This window comes from Neovison vison, chromosome 10 (genome assembly GCF_020171115.1).
Source record: "Neovison vison isolate M4711 chromosome 10, ASM_NN_V1, whole genome shotgun sequence".
Taxonomy (NCBI): domain Eukaryota; kingdom Metazoa; phylum Chordata; class Mammalia; order Carnivora; family Mustelidae; genus Neogale; species Neogale vison.
In genome coordinates this window covers 49866049-49890479 of record NC_058100.1, presented here as the reverse complement: position 1 = coordinate 49890479, position 24431 = coordinate 49866049, and the positions used below count along the sequence as shown (strand labels likewise).

Sequence of the window (24431 nt, the reverse complement as noted above, 5' to 3'; positions counted from 1 at the left end):
ACAGTTGTGTGAACGTAAGATTGGGTGACATACCTAAAAAGACAAAACCAAAACACTACCAAAAAAGAGCCCTGCATTAACCAGTCATCCTGTAGGTGCCTCCTCTTTATTGATTCTCTTAACAACCCAGGGAAAGACTTTAATCTGCCCATGAATCGGGCTGTCTCTTGGACCAGTACCTCCTTATATTGTTAGCACCTAGCACAGCACCAGAAACAGATCTTTCTATCCCTTATTTTTTGAGAGGTTGGTCAAAGGCATAGTTGCAGAAAAGGGGAACTATCACTGGAAGCTGACAAGCTTCCTTTGTCCCGAGGTCAAACTGTCCCCTGCCAGGAAAAGTGACCCCGTCCCTCTCATGACTAGAACTCAAGCCAACAAGTCCTAAAGACTGCAGCTGGTTCCTACAACCCAGACTCAAGAAAAACAGTCCTTTCTGCTTGAAATCAGTAAGACACCATCATCACCAGTGTCTAGCAGATTCTCTGTTGTTCTGGATGTTGAACACAATTCTCTTGTCCTGCTGGCTTCTCCCTTCCTCCCCACCTTCCCATCCTCCTCCTGTCCGTTCATCGCCCTTTTCCCCCAATTTTTTCTTTTTAGTATAGTCAACACACAATGTTACATTAGTTGCAGGTGTACAACATAGTGATGCGACCTCCCCATAGGTTATGCTGTGCCCCCACAAGTGTAGCTGCCGTCTGTCACCCTACGACGCTATCACTGACTCTATTACCTGTGATTCACTCATTCCATAACTGGAAGCCTGTATCTCCCACTCCCCTTTGCCCATGTCGCACCCCCCCCAAGCCTCTCCCTTCCAGCGAGGGTCCGTTTGTTCTATGTATTTATAGGTCTGATTCTGCTTTTTTTAGAAGCTTATTTATTGGGGCACCTGGGTGGCTCAGTCTAAGGCTCAGGTCATGATCCCAGAGTCCTGGGATCAAGTCCCGCATCGGGCTCCCTGCTCAGCGGAAAGCCTGTTTCTCCCTCTCCCACTCCCCCTGCTTGTGTTCCTGCTCTCGCTATCTCTCTCTCAAATAAATAAATAAGTCTTTAAAAAAAACAAGTTTACTTATTTATTTAACTCATCTCCACACCCAACCCGGGGCTCGAACTCATGACCCCAGGATCCAGAGTCCCGTGCTCTTCTGGCGGAGTCAGACAGCCGCCCCGATTCTGCTTTTTGTACGTGTATTCATTCGTGGGGTTTTGTTTTTGTCGTCGCTCCACTTACGAGCAAAAGGACACGGTACTTGTCTGTCCTGGCCTGACTTACTCCACTCGGGGTCGTACCCTCTTGGCACAGCCTCGACGTCGCACGCTTACCTTTGGGGTGGCAGTGGCAGGGCAGGCAGCGGTCCCTCTCCCTCTGCCGGTAGAAGCCGTCCTGGCAGCGCTCGCAGCGAGGGCCATCCGTGTGGTCGTTGCAGTTGAGGCAGCGGAATCCGTTCCCCGTCTGTCTGTGGAGCTCGGGATCAAACACGCACTGCCGGGACTTGCCATTGCAGTCGCACACTGGGGGGCGGGAAGCGGGGGACATCGCTGGTAAAAAGCTCGGAGACGATATTATTGTGATTCCTATCAATCATGCGCGGCGCACTGAACAACTTGGAGTAAGCTAAGGATGACCTGGGCCGAGGGAGGACTGCGAGAGTCCTTGCCCCACCTAAAGGAAGCAGGAGATCCACTGGGATTAGAGGGGAGGTTTCTGTCAGAGAGAACGTGCGTTCTGGGGGGCCTGAAGGTCCCATTCCTTTAGAGACACCAACAATCTCACATGACGTATTTTTATGTAAAAATTCCTGATTTACCTATTCGCAAGGTGTTCATTTTTAAAACCCTGTGCAACCCCCTAGAACAAGTCTGCAGGCTAAAGAAGACCTGAGGACCGCCAGCGTGTGCGCCCTGGAGCAACGGTCAAAAGGCTGATGGTGTCATCTGTCCCTCTAGGGATGGTCAAGGCTGAGGAGCTAAGATGAGTGTCCAGGCAGGGATCTCTCTCTGCCCCTCAGTGTGCCTTGGGTGGCCCTCTCAGAGCCAGGTGTCAAAGAGAACCACAGTTTTATGAATAATACATTTTCCCAAGCATCTAGGAAAGTTCACCCCATTGATGTTCTGGAGACCCTCCTGGAGTGACATCTCCATGGGGGACCTAAAAGCCAAGGAGGTAACAGGTGGAAATACTCAGCATTGTTCCTGGCGCAGGGCAGACCCTCAAAAAATGTTTCAGTCACAGCTGAGAAAAGAAAGATGTTAAGTCTTGAGGTTGAAAGAACTGGATCTAGTGAATACCAGTTCTGCTGTTTTCTTGGGCAAATCCCGTCACCTCTCTGAATCTCTTTACTTCTCTTTCATAAATGCGGAAGGCGTTGCCTGCCTCCCTCATCGGTGAGAGGATCTCACTGAGCAAAGAACATCCATCCCGTCCTTCATATCTGCTGCGTCACTCACACAACTGAGTGATGACACCGGTGCTGCCTCCGAGGAGAAAAATGCCGTTGAGAAACGTTAAGTAATTCGACCCAGCGAAGAGCTGGGGTTTGAACCTGTGTCTGATGCCAAAACCCACTTTCTTTTCACCAGGCCCATTGTCTCCATTGGCCGTGTGGCCTCAATGGTAGCCTGTTTCTAGAACAGCCTACGGCCACAACTTACCCAGAGCATGGATGAAAAGTTGACAAACTGGCCAACAAGGCGTCCTGAGCAGCTGTCCTGTGTGGGCCTCGCCAGGCTCTGAAGGCCCAGAGGTGATGAAGTAAACCCATGAGCTTCCTAAGCGACTTCCTTACCACACACGTTTCCTACACACGCTCTCCCATCTGGGGAAAGGGAACTAGCATGTCCCCAGAGCCCACTCTATTTCTAGCATTTCACACGCGTCCCTAACACTTCAACACAAACCTGACTGTCCCCGTTGACTGGAGGGAGAACGAATGCTCGGCGAGCGGGTATCTTGCTTCGAGTCACACAGCCAAATGGCGACCATATCATTTGCTCCCAGGTCTGTCCAACCACAAAGCCCTCACCTTCCCGTTTTCCCCCTGCTTCTCAAGAATGTGGTTACTACTGGCGTGGAGGCATTCCTTCTAGAAACCCCTCACACGGGCTTCTTCAGCCCCTACTCAAATCCCGTCCCTCCACAGACAGCACTGGTTATTATAAATTAATTTGTTATAAATTATAAATTTTTAAAAATTTTAAAATCTGTCTCCCTCCCTGTAATGTTTGCTATGTGTTTCTGTTCTTCCGTGGAGAAAACACATACACACACACACAGACACATACCCCTACTCTCCTCTCCATTTATTTTATTTCAGACACTGTTTTACAAGCACGGGAGCAGCCAAACCTTTGACCGTCTGAAGACAGTAACAAGCGTCTCCCTCTTTAGCCTTCTCTCCTTCTGGTTACACTGGAGACCTCTCACCCCAGATCTTTCAGCCACTTCCTGTGTCATGATTTCTAGATTCTTCTCGACTGTCCTCCAGGGAACACACTCTCACTTCCACGGCCGTTCTTGAAACAGCCAGAACGTATGACAGCCCTCCAAGCGTGGCTTGAGCAGCTCAGCTCGCCGCACCACTGGATACTGTAATTCCAGGGATGCGATTTAACATTTCATTAAACTTACAGCACGCTGCCTTTGCACTCAATTCAGGCTCCCGGGTCTCTTTTGCCGAACTGGTGCCAAGATGAATCTTTCCCAACGAATGCTTGTGTAACTGACTTTGGATCCCGAACAGATGTGCCACGCAGCTGTCACGGGCTGTGAAATCACTGAGTACATCGTCAGGCACGTACGGGAGCTAAATCCAGGAGCCAACGACCCTTGGGGAGGTTACCCAGCTGCATGGCACAGCGAGCCAGTGCCCTTTCCTGCCCTGGATGGCTTTCGAAGGCAATCTCCAAGCAATCCTGACATCTGCGTTGTGCCTCTCTTCACCCAGACTAAACTCTTTGCAGGTAAGAGGTAACTGGATAAGGAGAGCTCATGAAATATTTTAAAAATAGACAGCCTGGTTCTCATCTAGCTTTTACCACCTCCCACCCTTCTGTCCTTGCTCCTTTCAGGCTCTACTCGGAAAACCAAACAAACAAAGACACAGACAGCCTGTGTTCTTCCTTCAAACCCCCAGCCTTCTGCAGAGGGGCAGGACGCTTCCAGGGACCTCAGGAGCCACAGCGCCAATGTGGAACTCGCCCACGGCCGAATCTCCCTCCTCTGTCACCTGAGTTTCCGCAAAAGCCCAGGGTTGTGCTGACTGGAGTTGGGGATGCCGAGGCCATGTGTCCGGGAGTGTATGGGCCTCCTGGGGTTGCATGATGTGAGCCCTTTGTGAGGACACGCCCCAGGCTCGCCTGCAGGGCTTTGAGGTTTCCAAGGAGCTCAGCACTTAGCAGAACCACACTTTGTTAATACTGACTGTTCAGAACGTTCATACCCGGGGGAGGAGGGTGGATAGTTTGCTCCTTTTGCAGTGGGGTGAGCCCTTTTGTCCCTGATGCCCCTGAAGCATGATCTCTCTCAAATCATCTCCTGAATTCAGACTCAATTCCCTAAAATGAATTATTGTTCATGCTCACTGCTGGGGGTAAAAGAATCGTTTAATTTCAAATTCCAGAATATTCTTGCCATCAGCTCCATAAAATGCGGCTCCTACAGCTTGGACCTGGTCCTTTTTATTCTGCGACCGATTTCTGCCTAGCCAGGGGCCCCGGCACAGCGGCTACAGAAGGGCACCGCGAAGCTGGGAGCGAGGATGTGGGGAGCAGTGGGGACTCTGCCAGAAGGGCTTGCAGGGAAGCCGCCTGACGCAGCCACGTGAGGGTGCTGCCCACGGCACATCCACATCGGTTTCTAAAGAAGACAGAAATCTGGCTTTGTATATGACATCTACTGATTTTTTTAAATAGGGCCAAAAAATTTTTTTTTAAATTTCTGCTTGAAATAAAGCTGTGTCCGGGGCACCTGGGTGGCTCAGTGGGTTAAGCGTCTGCCTTTGGCTCAGGTCATGATCTCAGGGTCCTGGGATCGAGCCCCGCATTGGGCTCTTTGCTTGGCAGGGAGCCTGTTTCCCTTCCTCTCTCTCTCTGCCTGCCTCTCTGCCTACTTGTGACCTCTGTCTGTCAAATAAATAAATAAAATCTTCAAAAAAAAAAAAAAGAAAAAAGAAATAAAGCTGTGTCCAAGGGCAAACCTTTGCATTTGACTCTGCTCTTCTAACAGGCAGAAAACACTGTCACACTTTGCAAAAATGAGAAATGGGGCCCTCGTCTATGGTCTGTGGCCTGGTCATAGTGGGTATCTAATGCTTTTTGTTATTATTATTGTTAGGGTTTTTTTTAAGGTTTTATTTATTTATCTGAGAGAGAGAAAGAAAGAGAGCATAGAGGGTGGGGAGGGCCAGAAGGAAAGAGAGAAGCAGGCTCCCGGCTGAGCAGGGAGTCCGATGCGGGACTCGATCCCAGGACCTAGGGATCATGACCTGAGCCGAAGGAAGATGCTTAACCAACAGAGCCACCCAGGTGCCCTATTTGATATGTCTTCAATGAACAAATGAATGATCATTCTCTTGAACTTCAGGAAACCCCTGGGTGTGTCTCTACCATTGAAAGGACTCCATGTGTCCCCGCATGTCTGGACCTGCCCTAAAAGTACAAATACTAATATCTGGCCGTCACTCTCTTTCCTATTCCTCGAAAGGATGCTTTTCTCCACAGAGACGCAGTCCAGAAAACAACCCTTCTTGGTACCTTATGATACAATGTTTTTTTTTTTAAAAGATTTTATATTTTATTTGACAGAGAGAGAGAGATCACAAGTAGGCAGAGAGGCAGGCAGAGACAGAGGGGGAAGCAGGCTCCCCGCTAAGCAGAGAGCCCGATGTGGGGCTTGATCCCAGACACTGAGATCATGACCCGAGCCGAAGGCAGCGGCCTAATCCACTGAGCCACCCAGGCGCCCCTGATACAATGTTTTATTTACTAGACCTAAATATAAACTTGGGCTACATTTTTACACAGGAAGAAATTCTTAAAATGTTTATTATATTTTCCTTCTTTTATATTTAGCCTTGTTCAATTTTATGTCTAGAATTTTCTTCCCACTTTTAGTTTATAATCTACTTGCTATCCTCCCAAATTTCATAAATAGGCTGTCTAGTTTCCATCAGGGAATCTTGACACAAGTGATGGGAGTATAAAGATGGGGGTCTTGGACATTTCTCCATTTGCCCGGGAAGCATTTATCCAGGGTCCATTCACTCAGCAAATATGTACGGAGCACCAAGTATGTGCCAGGCACTGTTCCAGGCACTGGGGATATAGCGGTAAACAAAGCTAATCAATGTCCCAGCCCTCATGGAGTCTTCATGTGAGCCGGGGGAAAGAAAGTAAACAAGCTAAGTAATACAGAGAGAATATTGGGATAGTGATATTCGTTCAGGAGAAATACATAAAGCCACGAAAGGAAATAAGGACGTTGCAAGGGGAGGGGGGAGTGAGGAGGAAGGAAAAGTTGAAAGTGCCATCACCTAGTTTACTATTTTTTTAAGATTTTATTTTTTAAAAGTAATCTCTACACCCAACGTGGGGCTTGAACCCACAACCCCGAGATCAAGAGTCATAGGCTCTACTGACTGAGCCACCCAGGCGCCCCTAATTTACTATTTTATTTCTATTTTGATGCCAGTCTGTCCATGAGCTTTATACATTTATCTACTAGATGTGATGTTTTTCTTAAAAATTATGAATTATTGGGACGCCTGGGTGGCGCAGTTGGTTGGACGACTGCCTCCGGCTCAGGGCGTGATCCTGGAGTCCCGGGATCGAGTCCCACATCAGACTCCCAGCTCCATGGGGAGTCTGCTTCGCTCTCTGACCTTCTCCTCGCTCATGCTCTCTCTCACTGTCTCTCTCTCTCAAATAAATAAATAAAATCTTAAAAAAAAAATTATGAATTATTTACCTAACAAATGCATCCAATTATTCCCCTCCCATTTTGTTACGTGCGTTCTTCACCCCTCCTGACAAATCTCCTTTCTCTCCAAAGCACCTCACTGGCAGATTTTTGCTTTACCGACTCTTACTCCTTTTCCTTCCTTCTTCCTTGCTCATGGAGACGTGCGCTGATTTCATTCATTTCATAAACACCACTTCCCGCCTGAGAGGGAGGGCGCTGGGATCCCGGGACTCCCTGAGCCAGCGTGATTTCAAAACAGGGAGATGCCAATGTTTTATTTTGTCAAATATGAGATTAAATACATATACTTTTAATAAACATATTGGGCTTCCTCAAACACTTGTCACATTACCCACATTTTCCTCATTTCACCATGGACAGGCGCAGGTCTGGGACACGGCACTCACCTATCACCGCAGCAGAAAAAAAAAAAAAACGGAAACAAGTCACTCTGGGACCCTAACAGACCCAAAGCCTTACAGGGCATTGGGATCAAGATGGGGACTCTTTTCTCCCTCTTTCACTGAAGTCGGTATCACAGGTGCCAGGTCCCATCCATTGTTTTATTTGACTATTCCTTTGCACTGTGCTTTTCTTTTCTTTTTTTTAAAAAAATATTTTATTTATTTATTTGACGAGAGAAATCACAAGTAGGCAGAGGCAGGCAGAGAGAGAGAAAGGAGGAAGCAGGCTCCCGGCTGAGCAGAGAGCCCAATGTGGGGCTTGATCCCAGGACCCTGGGATCATGACCTGAGCCGAAGGCAGAGGCTTGAACCCACTGAGCCACCCAGGCGCCCCGCACTGTGCTTTTCTAAGCTAGGGCCATCTCTGCAAGCTTTTGTGCTGTCCTCTCTCGGTGCCTCCCTCCAGCTCCCCCGCATCCTGGTCTGTGTCAGCCAGGGCTCTCTCCACAGCTAAAGGAATGAGATTCAACAGGTTAACCTCAAGCCCTGTGTAAACACACGGGAAACCAAGCCATTTTCCTCAGATTTGCACACGCTGCTTTCAGTCTAGTACCGTGTGGGTGGTTTTTGTGTCTGTGCTGTTGCTGCTAACGTTGGCACTTAAGTATTTATTATAATAATAACTATAGTAGCATACTGTCGCTGACCCTCAAGTGCTTCTTAGAGAAGCTGGCGGGGCAGCCAGACACAGGCTGGCCCACCCCCTGTCCCCCCTCCGGCCCCCAGACACAGATCCCAGAGGCGGGCAGCCCTCTGCAAACAATGCAGCAAGGTGTGCAGAGCCCCTCAGGCTCACTTACACCACTCCCACCCTCCCTCCAACACACAGCGCCGACAGGCTGAGACAGGAAGCACAGGGCAAAGGCTGTTTCCAAGCTGCGTCCTGGGGAGAATGAAAGGAAACCGAAAATAACTTCCTAGGGTTGTGTTGTCGCAGTCTTGGACTAATCAGCCTCGGTGGTGGCCATTCATCAAGGCATTTTAAATGTCCCATGGGAAACACCGCAGGCAGTTAGCAGAAGTTTTAGCAACTTGGCATTAATAGGATCATTTGCGTCTAAGCACATCTTCTTTTTATTGTTCTAAACTTAAAAACATGCTCTGCTTTTCACCAGCCTGACCTAACAATTCATGGGATCACGGGGCTTTTTAGGGCTCTAACAAGTAATGACGAATTTAAAAATCCAAAGCTCCTTTCAAAACCCTGCAGCTTGGGGGCTGCTGACCTCTCCAACTTTCCTTCCTCTTTGCCTCTCTCTGGGCTCCAACACACAGACGCTTGCAGGAATTCTGGAAAGCACCACCTTCCTCCCTTCGGGCTTGCCAGTTCCTTTGCCAGGAGCGTTACCTATGCCCACCCTCCCTACATGCCCCCAGTGATCTTTTTCAGAGCCTTAATGAGATGGCGCAGGGCCCCTGCTGACGGCCCTTCCCCAGCTTCTCCCTCCTCTGAATGCCCACAGGACTCCGTCCTCACCTCCGGCCTGGTATTATTTATCACTTTCTGTCCTGTGCCTGCGCTATTTGCCTACGTGACTGACTTCCTCTCCAGCCTTTCCCACATGGGTATGTGTATCCCCACCGTCTCTAACAGAGGGTGTGGGACTCTGACCGATGGGGAATGCAAGGCAGGCAGGCAGCTGGACTCTCAGAAAAGCCAAAAAAAGCACCTGAAATCTCTCAGGAGTCCAGGGACCCTGTATGAAATTTTCTCAACACGATACATCAAATTTTCATTGTCTACATATATGGCATCCAGCATCAATTTTAAAAACCTACTCTTTCAACCTAAAATAAAATAAATAAAAACACGGTGTGATGGAAACAGAAAGAACTGTGAGAAGAAGGTGACAGCGTCGGTTAGAAGGTGACAGCGTCGGTTAGAAGGAGCGTCTGAGACTTTCATGTTGCTCTCACGCCAGACGAACCACTCCCGGGTCCCGACCGCCTGCACCCCGGCGGGGGTCCGGGGGGCCCGGAGCTGCCCTGACGCCTGGCCTGCGCCCCTGCTGACAGTGAGGGCGGTGAGGCCAGAGGGAGGCGGGCAGAGGGGCCGGGGTGAGGCCGGCCGAGACCGTGAGATCAGCGTGCCGGGGTCGGGCAGCCCTGACAGGCCGTGCACTTGGCTGCTGCAGCAGACGATCTCAGGGGCTAGGAATCCGGGCGTCGTGTTGGAACCTGGCAGTGCGTGCCCGCTGCCCTCACCACAGCTCTGCTGCCCTCGCCTCCCTCTGCTGCGCGCTTGTGCTGACTCAGGTACACACAGTAAAGTAAGTCCCCCGTGACTGCCTGTGAAGATGGCGCTCCATTCTCCTCCTTACTTAGAGGAAAGGTGTGTGCCCTTGCCAGCATGTTGTGCCCCCCGTTCCCTTTTGGAGAAGCCTAATCTGTTTCTGTCCTTCCCTGCTGAAATGGTCTCCCTTGGAACACTGTGAGGCCATTTCTGACCTTGTCCCCTATTCCCACCCAAGTCCTTGTGACTCCTGTCCTCACACTAACTCTAAATGTCGGGGTTGCTCCAGGCTCAGTCCTGAACCTCCAGGACGCCTCACTCTCCCCACCAGCCAAGGGCTTGGATAACAGAGACAGATGCTGACCAGGCAGCAAGGTCCTTCCTGGGCCAGACTTCATTCTCAACTTCAGATCAGCCACGGGCTTTACATTTCCAGTGGTGGCCTCGCAAGCTCTTTACACAGAACATGTTATAACCAAACTCATAGTTGTCATCCCTTCAAGTGAAAGGATGGAAGCTATCCTTATAGGTTCTCCATCCTCACTTGTCCATAGTCCATGCAACGCCAAATTTTATTGACGTAAACCGCGACATAGCCCAAGCCCATCCACGTCTATCTCCCAAATAACCCTCTAGCACAAACCCCTATCACTTCTCGCTCACAAGACTTTCTAACGGAATTCCCTACGACTTCTCTTGCCTCCATCCAGCAGTCAGAACACCTTTCCAAATACAAATTCTGCCAGTACCTCTGTGCTTACAGTTCTCTGGTACCTTTCCTTTACCTTTAGGATAAAGACCAGAATTCCTTACCATTGCTACAAAGACTTCCATGGTCTAATCCTACCTACTTTTCCAGACTAATTTCATATAACACTCCCCCATGGGATATCTTCATCTCTCTCCCATTCATTTCATTTATACCTCATTTTATGCCTTCAGTCCCCCTGCTTCTTAAAAGTCTTGCTTTGTAAAGGAAAAGCATCCTGGTGGGGAGAGGCGATTTGGGCTAACATGGCAACTGCCATCTTTCCTTTTGCTTGTTCAAAGCAATTACGTTAAGAATTCAACCTTCATTTGCCCTATTGAATATTATTCCCTACCTCTGAGTCCAAGAACTGGCCTCCCGTAAATGGACAAATTTTTTACGTTCAAAGATCGCGACCAGCACCTCCATGAAGTCAGTTGTAACAAGGCTCAACGGGAAGTCCAAATGTGTAGCATTAGACTGAACGTGATGAATAACATTAATGTGGAGAATAACACAATCGCATTTTTTTAAAAAACCCCAAACCTGGCAAATGTTATCTTCAGAATAAAAGCAATTATTGGAAGTGTCCTTTAAGTAGCAATCTATTCTAATGTATTTTTTGTTATTTTTCCAAATACACAAATTGCACATTACTCACAAAGCCTAAAGCAAGATACACCTGACATCTATCAGTTAGGCCGATACCAAAGGCGTTGGTAGCGATCATCCTACCTGCCAAAATCGAAGCTTCCAAACTTGAGATACTCAAGATGACAAGAGGAGTATTTTTATTTTATCACACTTACATGTGATGATGAAAATGCTCGTAAGTATTTTCTAGTTTTAAAACCTCCTTCAGAGATTTTTCTTTCCAAGATCTAATACTTCTCTCCGGTTGGGTTGAGAGTCTGAAGATTTCTTCATTTAAACTAATCTTGAAATATTATGGTTTAATGTGTGAATGTCTGCTTCCAGCTTCATCTTTCTTTTTAAGGCATGTCACAACATGTGTCCTAATTAAAATTTAAAACTGAAATGGCACTTCCCTCACTAAAGAGTTTTTAAACTGAATTCAGTTTTTCTTTTACATTTCTTACGGCTGTCTTTTTTTTTTTTTAAAGATTTGATTTATTTATTTGAGACAGAGAGAGCACAAGCGGTGGGGTGAGGGACAGAGGCAGAGAGAGAAGCAGACTCCCCGCCAAGCAGGGAGTCTCAAGCGGGGCTCAGGGTTCGATCCCAGGACCCCAGGACTTCCACTCTTGAGCTGAGTAGAAGGCAGATGCTTAACAAACTGGGCCACCCAAGCTCCCTATACTCTCAATGGTCTAAAGTCATCAAGAGTCAATGGAACTCAGATCCCCACATTTTCCTTTTGAATAATTATAGCTTAAAAGGAGTCCTTTTAGTTTTACTAAGCGTTCACAGAACATTATATTACAACCTAGACCTGGATATAGCCCATGTGGACTACAGACGCTCACTCGGCCTGCTAAGACCTATGCCAGGAGACCCCATCTGGAGATGTCTTCCCCTAACCCCCCATCAAGGCTCAGGCAGACAGCAGGGAGAGGGAGAGAAAGTCCCAGCCAACAGGGAGGTTGGGGACACGGGTTGTCCTCTAACCAGCAAAGGACTTCAGGATGAAGGAGGAGGCTGATGGCTCAGTCCGAATGAGTTCAAAGGTGAAAGGGAAGAGGAGATTAGGACACGAGAAACAGAAGAGTCTTCCATTTTCTTATATCTGGCACCTGCAAGGGCTCTGCTCCAAGACAGCCGGTGTCAGTCCATGAGTATGCATGGTAAGGATTCTATATGCAAATATTCAACACCCCTAGATCCTTCTGAGCGCACGAAGAGCGGTCTTTATTTTTATGAAATCGATAAAGAAAAGCATGTCAATATAGAAAGCATATTTGACTAACTTCAAAGAGCATGGTATTCACTGAACATTTTCCGCATGACTCAACAAAAGGTATCCTATGCCCTTTTAAGAGCAGCTGAAATAAAGAAAATTAGAATGTTCAGGACAGCTAGAGGTGACACAAAGAAATGAGGACTGAAGACGGAGGGGAAACTGTGTAGAAGGAGTCTGGGTAAAGAAAAGCTAAAAAGGAAATTCTGATTTGTATTGAACCGGTTTTCAGAGTATACAGTTTTTCAATCATTTAAATTTATATTTTGTTGGCTCCTTTAAAAAAAAGTCAACAAATAAATACTCCCTCTTTAAACCTTGCATTGCTTTTAGGAAAAATATATTATCGTACAAGATTAGCCAGAGGTTTTTTGCTAACCCTGCAGCCCTTCACAAAGATATTCCCGTGCAGGGCTGTGCGCGCTTGCTGTGCCCCATTATCACTCTTGGTCTGACAAGAGAGCGATGGTAATGCATGTACATTTACAATGTTGGGAAAATGTGTACGGAGCACATTTATAGCAGCTTCCTTAGAGATTCTTTTCCAAAAGAAAACCCATTTGAAAATCGTAGATTAAAACTGTACTGCTTAAAGTCAGAAGAATGAATCAAAGGGTCTTTTGGGTCCAGCCATTGGGTACTTATCCATAAAAAGATGTAACGAATGTGCCAAGAAGAAATTGGGCCACGAAGCATCCACCAGGGAGCAGGTGCCGTGTGTTTGCATCTCAGCAGGACAAACACCCTGCCCTCCACCAGCCCCTCCCATGCCAGGTCAGCTATGGCCTCACCTCTTTGTCCGTGGACCTCAGCATGTGAACGTCCCCTCCTACCATGAGCCGCCCTCTCCCACGAGGCAAGAGCGGAAGCTTTGGGTTACTGCTGGACCCGGTGCTGCTGCAAAGTGGACCAGTCTATCTGTGATGGGAAAGGATCTTTTAACATTCGGAATCCCCTTTTACCAAAAGCAAAATGAGTGATGATTTGAAATAGTAAGTAAGTGTAAAGTATTCATGGTCAGTGCTCCGGCCATGGAACTGTTTGGATCTTGAAAGACCCTAAACCTCATGGAGAGACCAATGGTCTCCAACAGGGAGAGTAAAATAGCCTATTTGCATATGCAAATATTCATGTATGGAGTCAAAATGTTGACAGTTATTGGAGAACAATGACTAGTAGAACAAAGTATCACTCTCCCTCAACTGTCCTTTTATTTTGTTTTATTTTATTTTATTTTTTTAACGGAGCCCCCTGGTCAATTCCAAGCTGCATGAAAATCTGACAACAGAGTTGAACAAAAAAAAAGGAAAAGAGAGAGAGAGAGAAAACTTAGTCATTCAAAATCTGTTCTCTTATCAATGCTCCCACAAACTAGAGCTATGTTTGGCTGTAACCTGTGGTCCCCCGACATTTTTGAAGGAAAGGCCACTATTGTGAGTCACATATACAAACAGAAACTCCTAAATAGATGGGACACGGAAGTCCCTACCAGAGACACAAGGATGTTCTCATCTTAGATCAAGATTCCTTCCAGCCCAGGGGCACCTAGGTGTCTCAGTGGGTTAAAGCCTCTGCCTTTGGCTCAGGTCATGATTTCAGGGTCCTGGGATCGAGCCCCACATTGGGCTCTCTGCTCAGCAGTGAGCCTGCTTTCTCCCCTCTCTCTCTCTGCCTGCCACTCTGCCTACTTGGGATCTCTGTCAAATAAATAAATAAAATGTTAAAAAAAAAAAAAAAGATCCCATCAAGTCCAGAAATTAACTTAAATGAAAAGTTTTAATAAGAATTAGAAATAAGGGGGCGCCTGGGTGGCTCAGTGGGTTAAGCCTCTGCCTTCAGCCCAGGTCATGATCTCCGGGTCCTGGGATTGAGCCCTGCGTCGGGCTCTCTGCTCAGTAGAGACCCCGCTTCCCCCTTTCTCTGCCTGCCTCTGCCTACTTGTCTCTGTCAAACAAATAAATAAAATCTTAAAGAAAAGAAAGAATTAGAAATAAGTTAATAAGTTGTCTTGTTAAAGAACATTAAACTAGCAACTGAAATCTGGTCCTATTACGAAGTGCGTGGATCCGGCCAAGGCAATCACTGTTCTGTGCCTCGGTTGGCCCGTCTACAAAGGAGGACAACACACGCTAGAGCCCAGCTCTGCGATAACTCACTGTGAGAATCTGCACCGTTCCTCTACCTGGAGCCCGGGTGCCATGTCCCTCACCTACAAAATGGGAGGCTTGTGTCGAGAACCTCAAAGGACCACTCTTATTTAGGACCATGATGCTGTAGAGAGAGGGAAAAAAAGTGGGGAAGTGTGTAAGAAATGTCCCACTTACACGCAGCTACAGACAAGTAACTTTTCGAACGTTTCAGTTGGTGTGGGAAGTGACTGGGCTGCAATTTAATTTTTTCTAGAAGGTGAATATTGACAACAATGAACACAAATAAAATCTGGAGGGCCCCTGGGTGGCTCAGTGGGTTAAAGCCTCTGCCTTCGGCTGGGGTCATGATCCCAGGGTCCTGGGATCAAGCCCCACATAGGGCTCTCTGCTCAGCGGGGAGCCTGCTTCCTCCTCTCTCTCTGCCTGCCTCTCTGCCTACTTGTGATCTCTGTCAAATAAATAAATAAAAAATCTTAAAAAAAATAAAATAAAATCTGAAAAGCAGCAGCTGGAATTCTGGAAGTGGTCAACCAGCCGAAGGAGGCCAGGATGCGTATGCCTTCAGCCAGGTGATCTGCACCTCTCCTCTGACACAGCAGAGGGGAAAGACTTGAGCCCCTCCATTGATCAGTGCTGGAGGAAGCACCATGCTCTTCTTCGTTCAGAATTGGGACATAAGGAAGCACATGTTTGTTGGGCAGGCAGATAAACAGACATACAGTCACCCACGGAAACAGAGAAGACTTAGAGCTTTGGGCTTTGGATATGATTCAAATATTACATCACATACCTGGGGGTTATCCTACTAGAACACAGCCCAGCCATGATGCAGTAATCCGCTAGGCCTAATTTGTGACTAAATTAGAGTCTTCCACAATCTATGGCACTCCTATTTCTACACGAGTCTGTAACAGATGATTCAAGACTTGTCGTTGGAAATTTCTTTAGGAAAATAAAGAAGTCTATATAGTTGAACCACTAAGAACTTATGCGGGAAAAATATTCCCAAGATTGCCTCAACAACTTAATTTCATGCTCCTGACTTTCCCATCAACATGGATCACAAACCAACATTCTTCCTCAACACCTTGGACCAGTGGAGCTAAGCCAATGGCTGCCCCAGCTCAGGACACCAAAATTTAAGCCTTCATAGGAATTTCCGGCATATACTCCAACCTAGCTCTGTACTCCTGATATATTACACATACTTGAATATAATAAGGTGGAGGGTTTTTCTTAATAAAGATTTTATTTATTTATTTGACAGAGATCACAAGGAGGCAGAGAGGCAGGCAGAGAGACAGGAAGAAGCAGGCTCCCCACTGAGCAGAGAGCCCAATGCGGGGCTTGATCCCAGGATCCTGAGATCATGACCTGAGCCAAAGGCAGAGGCTTCAACCCACTGAGTCACCCAGGTGACCCAAGGTGGAGGTTTTTATTTTTCTGGGGCAGGGGTGGGAGGAGGTCACATTTAAGTCTTTTCAAAATCTCTCCTAGTATGGGGAACTTTCTGAATTGCTTTTATTGTTAAAATATTATTTGGGGAAGACACACTAATTTGACACGACATCAATCGATGTTGTGGATACTTATCAGTAAGAAAGAGGTCAGGCTGTTGACCACAATTCTCAGACTTATTCATTATCTCACAATGGCAAGTACCTAAAGTTGTCACAAGTAAGTCTTTCACGATGATTAGGCTGTGAAGATTACAATGTGCATCGAAGGATGATGTTAAATCTTTTGGACATTTTGAAAATGGTATACTTTCCAGAGACAGCATCAAAAGCAGATTCAAATCTAGCTGTATCTCAAGCCATCGGGTCTGAAGTAAAGAAATTGTATTTAAATTGCATTCGATGCTACAGGTGGAATCTGAATGTAGTTAGTTCGTGATATTTACAAGTTCATGGATTTACAAATTAATGCTTGTAAGTTGTTATTTTATAAACTATGTGACTTTAAATGCGTTTGTGAATTAATATGCCAAATTAAGCATAAAAGGACATGTGACCACTGCAGCTATACAGCTAAATGTTTTCATAATATGGTTGACCAACCCTCCTTTGGTGGGGGATAGGGGAGATTCCCCTAGTGAGAAGTGAGAGAGCAGCTTCTGTGGTGATCCTTTCGTATCTGGGAATGATCTTGAGAGCAACTGACTTGATGAATCTATATGTGATGTGATCTGGCGGTTGACAAAAGGCAAGGACAAGAAATGCTATAAAATCTAATTTTGGAATTCCAATCTGCTTGGCGTGCTTGTCAGGAATTCTATTTGTTTCATTGGGTAAAACCTGGGATTCATTTCAGCCTGAGCAGAAGGGCTCCTCATCACCTTTCTTGGGCTAATGAAAGGAATCTCTTCAAAAATTTTACCCCTTAAAACTCAGAAGGCAAGGCAATTAGTTATGTCAATAATATTGAACCCATAGCGAGTGCTTCCTAGGCACTGTGCAAAATATTTATTTTCCTCATCTTAGAGATCAGGAACTCGCGTAGCAGGGGAAGGATCTTGCCTAAACTCCACAAATGGGAAATGACAGAGCTGGGCTTTGAACCCAGGCCTGCACGTGTTTGCATGATGCTGTACCATTTCCCCAGTTTAAGTAACAGAATCCATGAGAGAGTCTAAACCTTTCCAGGGGTCCCTTCCACTGTCTACAGCATCTCTCTTCCCATGGCAGGCCATGGGAGAAATCCAGATTTGTGTTCTGTAATCATCCTGGAGACAGAGCTCATCATTCTAGAATGATGGCTTCAAAACTCACCTGATGGCTGAACCCATCAGTATCATTTTAGTCCTCATTCTTTGTGTATTCACATTTCTATATCCAAATACCATTTATTATACCTACATTGTTGCAGCTCTTCCTTGGGCCAGCCAAACACTCCTCTTGGATAATGTTCTCCTCTAACCTCCAGGCTCATCCCTCCTTATTTTCCTTCACTGTGGTTCCATCTCCTTGGTGAGTGTTGAGGTTTCTCTTAGCTCGATGTCCCAGTAATCTCATCTGTTGTCAGGGCTTTGCTTTCCACTCTTGGGCTCCTCATTTTATATTTCAAACTGTTCTAAACTTCAAAATCATGGCTCTAGCACTTCTCCAAGACTGTGGGGGCATCTCCAGTTGTGTCTCTGATTCAACAGATGCCCACAGGAACTCACTCCTTCCTCTTCATCCACGACCCAACCTTGCTCCCCAAACTGGTCTTCCCCTTACAGTTCTCATTTCCTTTCGTGGCATCCACTGTGTAACCAGCCATACTCGCCTGAAGCCTCACACACACCCTGGACTCTTCTTTATTTCTCATGATTTCCCCTCACTTGTACCCTTAACCTATGCTCATCAGATCACCAGATTCTTTCAATGTTACCTTCTAAATGTTCTGTCATGTTTCCACTTTGCTGTTTCCACCACCACAATGAAAGCCTTCATCACCTCTCATTGGATTATTGCAATGGCCACCTGCAGCCCTCTCCTGGCTCAACTCTATCCTCTAAGGCCTTCAGTGAGTGACATTTCTAAGACACGAGTCTGACCACCTGACCATGCCCACCCCTGGCTATAAACCGTCCACAACTCTTCTTGACCTGTGCGGCAGTACCCTCACTGCATCGCCGGGCACATAAGGCTCCTCAACCAGGTTCTTGGCTGTATTTCTAGTCTCATTCCTATCTACTTCTTGCCCCTTCTCCAGTCATGGGATCTATACGAACTGTGATCCAGACCAATGGAGCTACGTGCCACAGTCTAGCACACTAGTGGGGAGCTCCTGAAGGGAAGTCCTTATCTTGCTTAGTGCTCTCTGCAGATCCACGTTCACTATTTCTACCTGCACTGTTGGCTTCAGACTTTTTAAAGAAATGTGGCTCCAGGCATTTTTAAGGCACTTTACAATAATTCCTCATCTTTTCAACAACTCTGCAAGGCTGCGCAGTACAACGGCTCCCAGGTAACAGGCAAAGAAGATGATTCCAAGAAGCTGAGGAGCCTGAATGATTACTAAGAAGAAATGAGTAAGTGGGTCAGCCAAAATTTGAAGCCAGGTCAGGCTGACTCTAAAGCCTGTGCTTTAGCTGAGACCTGTCCTGCAAGTCTCGCTGATGATATCTACCACCAGAATTTCACCTTCGAGAGAACAACTGGGAAGCAATGTCATTGCTTTAGGCTCTCATCGGTGCAGCCCACAAGGTGCCAGGGGCCGTCACTTTGGGAAGCAGCAAGTTCCAAACTTCAGTCCAGCTTACGCTGCCTTCCAGCATCCCGTGAACAGAAGAGCGTGGGTGCTCTATGAAGCCCTTGGAGGAAGGAGCCTAATATCTCAAGCAGTCCATCTCCAAGGAAAGGGAAAGTCTAGAAATGAGGCTGAACACAGCTTCTGACTTACTGGTCTCGATGGAATACTCAGAGCTTGTCTATCCTGGAGAAGTGCGAGTCCAAGCTCTGCCCTCCTGAGTCTGGATTCATTAAACAATTGATCCAATCCTACCTATTTATTTCCGTTATCTAATGCTAATGCAACATACCTATACTCAACTATAGCCAATGGGAAAATTGCTTCAATAATTACCCATTATGTAAAATATATGTACTAACTCCCTTATTGCTTTTACAATGTGGTCCCAGAAGCTCAAGCCTCACAATCCCCAGATCAAGTGCAAGATGGACCTCTACCAATAGCTGGTGTGTGGCTTTGTGCAGATCAGTTTCTGCGTTCTCGTATTTTAAGCCAAGGGATATAGTAGTTGAGCCATAAGTAGTCTCTTTGAATTCTAATATTTGGAGACTCCCCTTACTTTTAGGAGCAGACTCTCCTTACTGATGGTTCTCGCTTGGTTAACTCTAAGGAAACCTAACCACGTGACCATTTTCATAAATGACTTTTAACAGGGTAGTCAGGGATGATGGGTTGGAGGTTAATTCCGGGAGGCGGGGGGAGGACCATATCAGTGCATTCAAACACATGCTGAACTATCCATGCCATTCAAACAGATTTCAGGCCAGCCATCTAGGCAAAGTCCAAGATAATTCTGTGCCTGCGTCAACACTGTCTCATGTTCATACATTCACATGTGTGAAAATGACTCTTAGACCTATTGCAATGGTACTGAAATGCCATCAGGTGCAGGAAGCAATCAATATAAATATGAAAATTCAGGGTAATGAGACAAGCAGATATTATCAGTAAAACTAAGTGACAAGGAAAACACCCGTTAGGTGTTGTCATAGCTGACACATGCCTATAGCAAACGGTTGCTAGGTTCTCAGCAAGTTTTGTTTACATGAGTGATTTGAACTTCTCACGACATGACAGCCGAGCTAAGATCAAATGATCTATGACACAGGTGCCCAATAAATGCCTGTTGAATGAATATTGTGTGAGCATACCCTCAGAAGTAACATTATGCAGAAGTAAAGCATGGCAAAGACTTCTAAGACTCACTTTCCCTCCCAAAGACGAACCAGGAGTTCCAGAAGGATTATTAAAGAGGCTTCTCTTCCATCTTCGTGGTGTTCATTGTCACAGAAAACGTTCCCACCCAAATCCCATCCACGAAAACACACCATAGGAATATAACTTATATGCCAACCTATTACTGATATTCCTGATCAAACAGGGGCCCACTGACCCAAAACGCAATCAAGAAGGTGCATTTTTAAAAGGAAGGAAAATCCTGGCTTGGCACAGCCTACCGGCCTCCCATCTGAAACTCAGACAGCCGTGTATAATCTTAGTCTTATGTTAAACCCGATCTGGCGAGAAGCCCCAGATGTGGAAGGAGGAAGGAGCTCCCAAGAAGTTCTGGAACACAGAGGGAATCCTCAGAGGTGCGCTCGGCCATCAGAGTCTGCAAAGCAAGGCCAGTCACCCGCCCGGGGCTGCAAGGTCCTCCCGGGGAGGGGGACGCCGACTCACCTTCCCTCCGGGAGGTGGCCCGGGCTGCAGGCAGGAGGAGCGCCAGGCAGAGGCAGCCGCTCAGCCAGAGCGCGGGCATGGCCGGGCCGCGCCGTCCGTCCGCCGCGGAGTCCACGCGCCGCCGGGAGTCCGCACTCCGCGCTCCGTTCTGCCTTCCCTTCCCCGGATCAGGTGGTTTTATCGACTCTTCTACCTGACTCAGTCCTGACAGGAAGAGAGCCTGTGTTTCAGGGTGTGACTCACCTGTGAATAAGGAGGACCCAGCCCTCCGCAGGCAGACACACACACACACCGCGCACACCGGGCGCACAGGCGCTCGCCGCAGCCGCCGGGCTCCCCCCTCGCGCCGCCCGAAGGTGGCACACCTGGCCCGGGCCAAGGGTGTGGTGCGGAGGCTGCGGCCCGGGGTTCCTGCCCGAAGGAATGTGCCGCTTCCCCACAGCCCTCCTCTCCCGGGGTGGTCCGCGGCCCGATCCGCAGAGGTGGGGAGGCGGCCGCCGGCCCCTTTCTCAACCTGGGAGCCCCAGCCGCAGGTGCGCAAACTCGGAACCCAGTCGGCGGCCCCGATCAGCTCTGGCCGGAAAGGCTGCGAGGAGAACAGGCCGGTGGGGGAGTCCTAACAGGGAGCTCGCCACCCTCTGGCCTGCCCTTCGCCACCCCACCCCACCTGCTCTGCTAACGCGTCTTTCCTTCCCTCCCCATCACCAGGCTGCACGAGGCGGGGGGGGGGGGGGGGGCTCCTCTCCTGGGACCCCCTAACTTCCTGATCACCTGGGCCTGCAACTCACCAAGTTCACCTGCTCATGGGTTGGCCTCCCTACCAAGGCCAGGTGCGGTCGCTGGCGCCAGGTCAGTGCTCAGGCAATGTTCTGTTGAATAGAGTAAAAAGGAGGACCAGATTTCATGTTCCTTCTACGTTTCCGAGCGTTCTTCTCAGACAGCCCTCTGTGGGCCCGCAGAAAATGTTTGACACGGCTCACCTTGAGTGTCATCCAAGTCCATTGTGCTAAGTGAGGGGAGTGATCTCCAGGAAACCAAAACTTGCTGTATCCTACATCATCTTCATCCCTAAGGAGGCTGGGGGCCAAATGCCGAGGCCTCTGTCGGAAGGCTTTGGTTCCTACTGGAGACTTAAAGAATTACCAGAGGGGGACTCAGTGGGTTAAGGTACCAACTCTTGATTTCAGCTCAGGTCAGAAACTCCCTCTGTCTCTGCTCTTTCCCCTGCTTATGCTGTCTCTCTCTTTCTCTAAAATAAGTAAATGAATATAATCTTTTAAAAAATGAATTAACTAACTAAATAAAAATCACCAGAGGTTTATACGTACTCAGTACATATGCTCAATCTGTCCAAAACAACACCTTTTGTACTTTTCATCATCAAGGTCTGCAAAGACTCCCAATAAACTGCTGTTCACTGGGGCGCCTGAGTGGCTCAGTGGGTTAAAGCCTCTGCCTTTGGCTCAGGTCATGGTCCCAGGGTCCTGGGATCAAGCCCGGCATTGGGCTCTCTGCTCAGCGGGGAGCCTGCTTCCCCCCATCTCTCTGCCTGCGTCTCTGCCTACTTGTGATCTCTTTCAAATAAATAAAATTTTTTTAAAAAATTGCTGTTCACTGACTGAAGAAATGAATGTTCTCTAGAAGTTCCATAGATGATAATAAAAGGCAAAAAACAAGACAACATAGTATATGATTATGTATCAAAAGGTGTGAGGATTTCAGTTTATGCATGTAATTGAGAACCGTATGGGCTGGCTGGGATAGCTAGGGAGGGTTTGTACAAAACGTGGACCATGAACTAGGTGTTCAGGAATAATCAGGATCTGAATACAGCACCAAAGGACTGCAGGGTGGTGGGGGGGTAGTGTACTGCAAACTGGCTACCATCTACTCTAAAATCCCCAGTGACAACAAAAACGAGGACTAGAAAGGAAACTCCAATTTTTCTCATCCCAAGGTTCCACTCTTCTCTTCTACTCTGTTTAGGATTTAAACAAATAACGTAAAAATTCTTCTCTCTCGAAACTCAATTACTGCTACAGTTTCAGTTCCTGGAGACCAGGTATTTATAATTTTCCCATCTAGTAACTAGTAGAGTTGTGGAGGCTGTAATTATAATTGTAATTGTAAAGGCTGAAGTCATGTTTCTGGGTCCCTGAGCCTTGCACATCTACCCATCAGTGGTGTGCAGTCCTGCAGAATTCTGCAAGAACAAGGAACAGATCCCTGCAAAATAAAGTCTTGAATGTAAACTTCATTTTAGTGCAGCTTATTGTAGCTTATCATACAGATACACAAATACATATTTTTCACCTGCCATCATTTTTGGATAGTGATAGGAATAAAAGCGATCACATATATAAACCTACTATTTGTAACTGCTATTGTAAATCCTTTATACATAACAAAATGTTTATCTTTGAAACAATGCTATAGGATAGGTGTACTATGAATTTCCCATTCCAAAGATGAGAAAAGAGAGGCATGGAATGGTCAAGTAACATGCTCAAAGCTGCACTGCTTAGTAAGCGGCAACCAAGATTCAAAAGTCGGGAATATCGTTCCAGACATTACAGGTCAGATGAAAAAGCCCCATAAAAAGACAAATTCACAATACTAAATGAATTCAATTATGCAGCCTGTGGTTTTTCATCAACATTCACAACAACGCAACCAAATTGTGGACTCTTGGTCCACATCGATAGAGCCAAGTCACAATGACTCTGAATGAGCATTTTGGGTATTCCTACCATGTGAGCTCTGAAAGGCCCCCCCAGAGGTCACCTGGACCTGGGGTAGAAAATAGGCAGCAGAGCCCCGGGGCACCAGGCCAACCAGCAGCCTCTTATGGGAATGCTACACATCAGTGTTTCTCCTTTCCTTCCCCTTCTCATTACCTTACTCTGGGTCTCTCCACACCTCTCAACAACCTGTCTGGCTCAGTCTGGAGAAACCAGCTCTGGCTTACTCTTCTACCTTGCTCAAGGACAATACCAACCCACTTTGCCGATTTGAGGATTTTTTTTGTAGTGCTCTACCGGTCAAAAGTCAAGCTTCTTGAAGGTTCTTGAATTCCCAGAGCCAGATCCTTGCTTGCCCTTTCATCAAGGCAGTTTATTTAGTTTTCTCTAAGCCTCAGTTTCTTCATCTATAAAATGGGAGTAAGGATAGAACAGTTACCCTGTGGGATGCTAGGAAAATTAAATGTATCAATGACCTATCTAGTACTCAGGGGAAGTACCAAACCTATAATACGCACTATACAAGTTAGCTATAATAATAATAATAATAGTTGTTCTTGCTATTGTTGTCACTAAGCACCATGGGTTTTCCCTTATTATAACTACTAACTAAAACCATGTGAGAAAGATGAGGGGTTTTGCTTCAGTCCTTCTACTACGTGACAATTCAATAATAATTTCAAACTTCCATGAAACTCTTGATCTAATCCAGTTTCCTATCCTGATTGCCAACATTTACTTGCAAGTTGTTAATTAATTTGTATTTTTGCTACATATCTTGAAATTTCCTTCACCTTCAGATCTTCCTGCCTAATGTTTTAAGATTTTTGCATTTAGAACTTCATTTTAAATATGGGGTAAGAAGATCTTATATTTCAGGGAAAATGTAAGGGTAAGATGGGTTTAAAGAATTCTTCTGATTAATTTCAGTGAACACATGCTTTTTGAAAAGGTTAGTGAAACTCTATTTGCTTTACCATGTGACCCAAATAAATCTTTCTTTTCCAAATCCAGACAAAAATCATTAGGTACTACTCAGCAATAAAAAAAGAAAGAACTGGGGTGCCTGGGTGGCTCAGTGGATTAAAGCCTCTGCCTTCGGCTCAGGTCATGATCCCAGAGTCCTGGGATCGAGCCCCACATCGGGCTCTCTGCTCGGCGGGGAGCCTGCTTCCTCCTCTCTGCCTGCCTCTCTGCCTACTTGTGATCTCTGTCTGTCAGATAAATAAATAAATAAATAGAAAGAACTGTTGGGGCGCCTGGGTGGCTCAGTGGGTTAAGCCACTGCCTTCGG

The 24431-nt window shown here is 46.8% G+C and overlaps 1 protein-coding gene across 1 annotated transcript in view; it reads right to left on the bottom strand.

Annotated features, from left to right (window-relative positions):
• Positions 1-20572, bottom strand: part of LAMC2 (laminin subunit gamma 2) — a 58349-nt gene extending 37777 nt beyond the window's left edge. The window contains exons 1-2 of the mRNA XM_044267271.1: positions 20397-20572; positions 1330-1518 (exon numbers count right to left, since the gene is read on the bottom strand). Of these exons, the coding sequence (XP_044123206.1) occupies positions 1330-1518; positions 20397-20475 (268 nt within the window). The 5' untranslated portion in view covers positions 20476-20572. The remainder of the gene's footprint in view (positions 1-1329; positions 1519-20396) is intronic.
• Positions 20573-24431: the final 3859 nt, after the last annotated feature.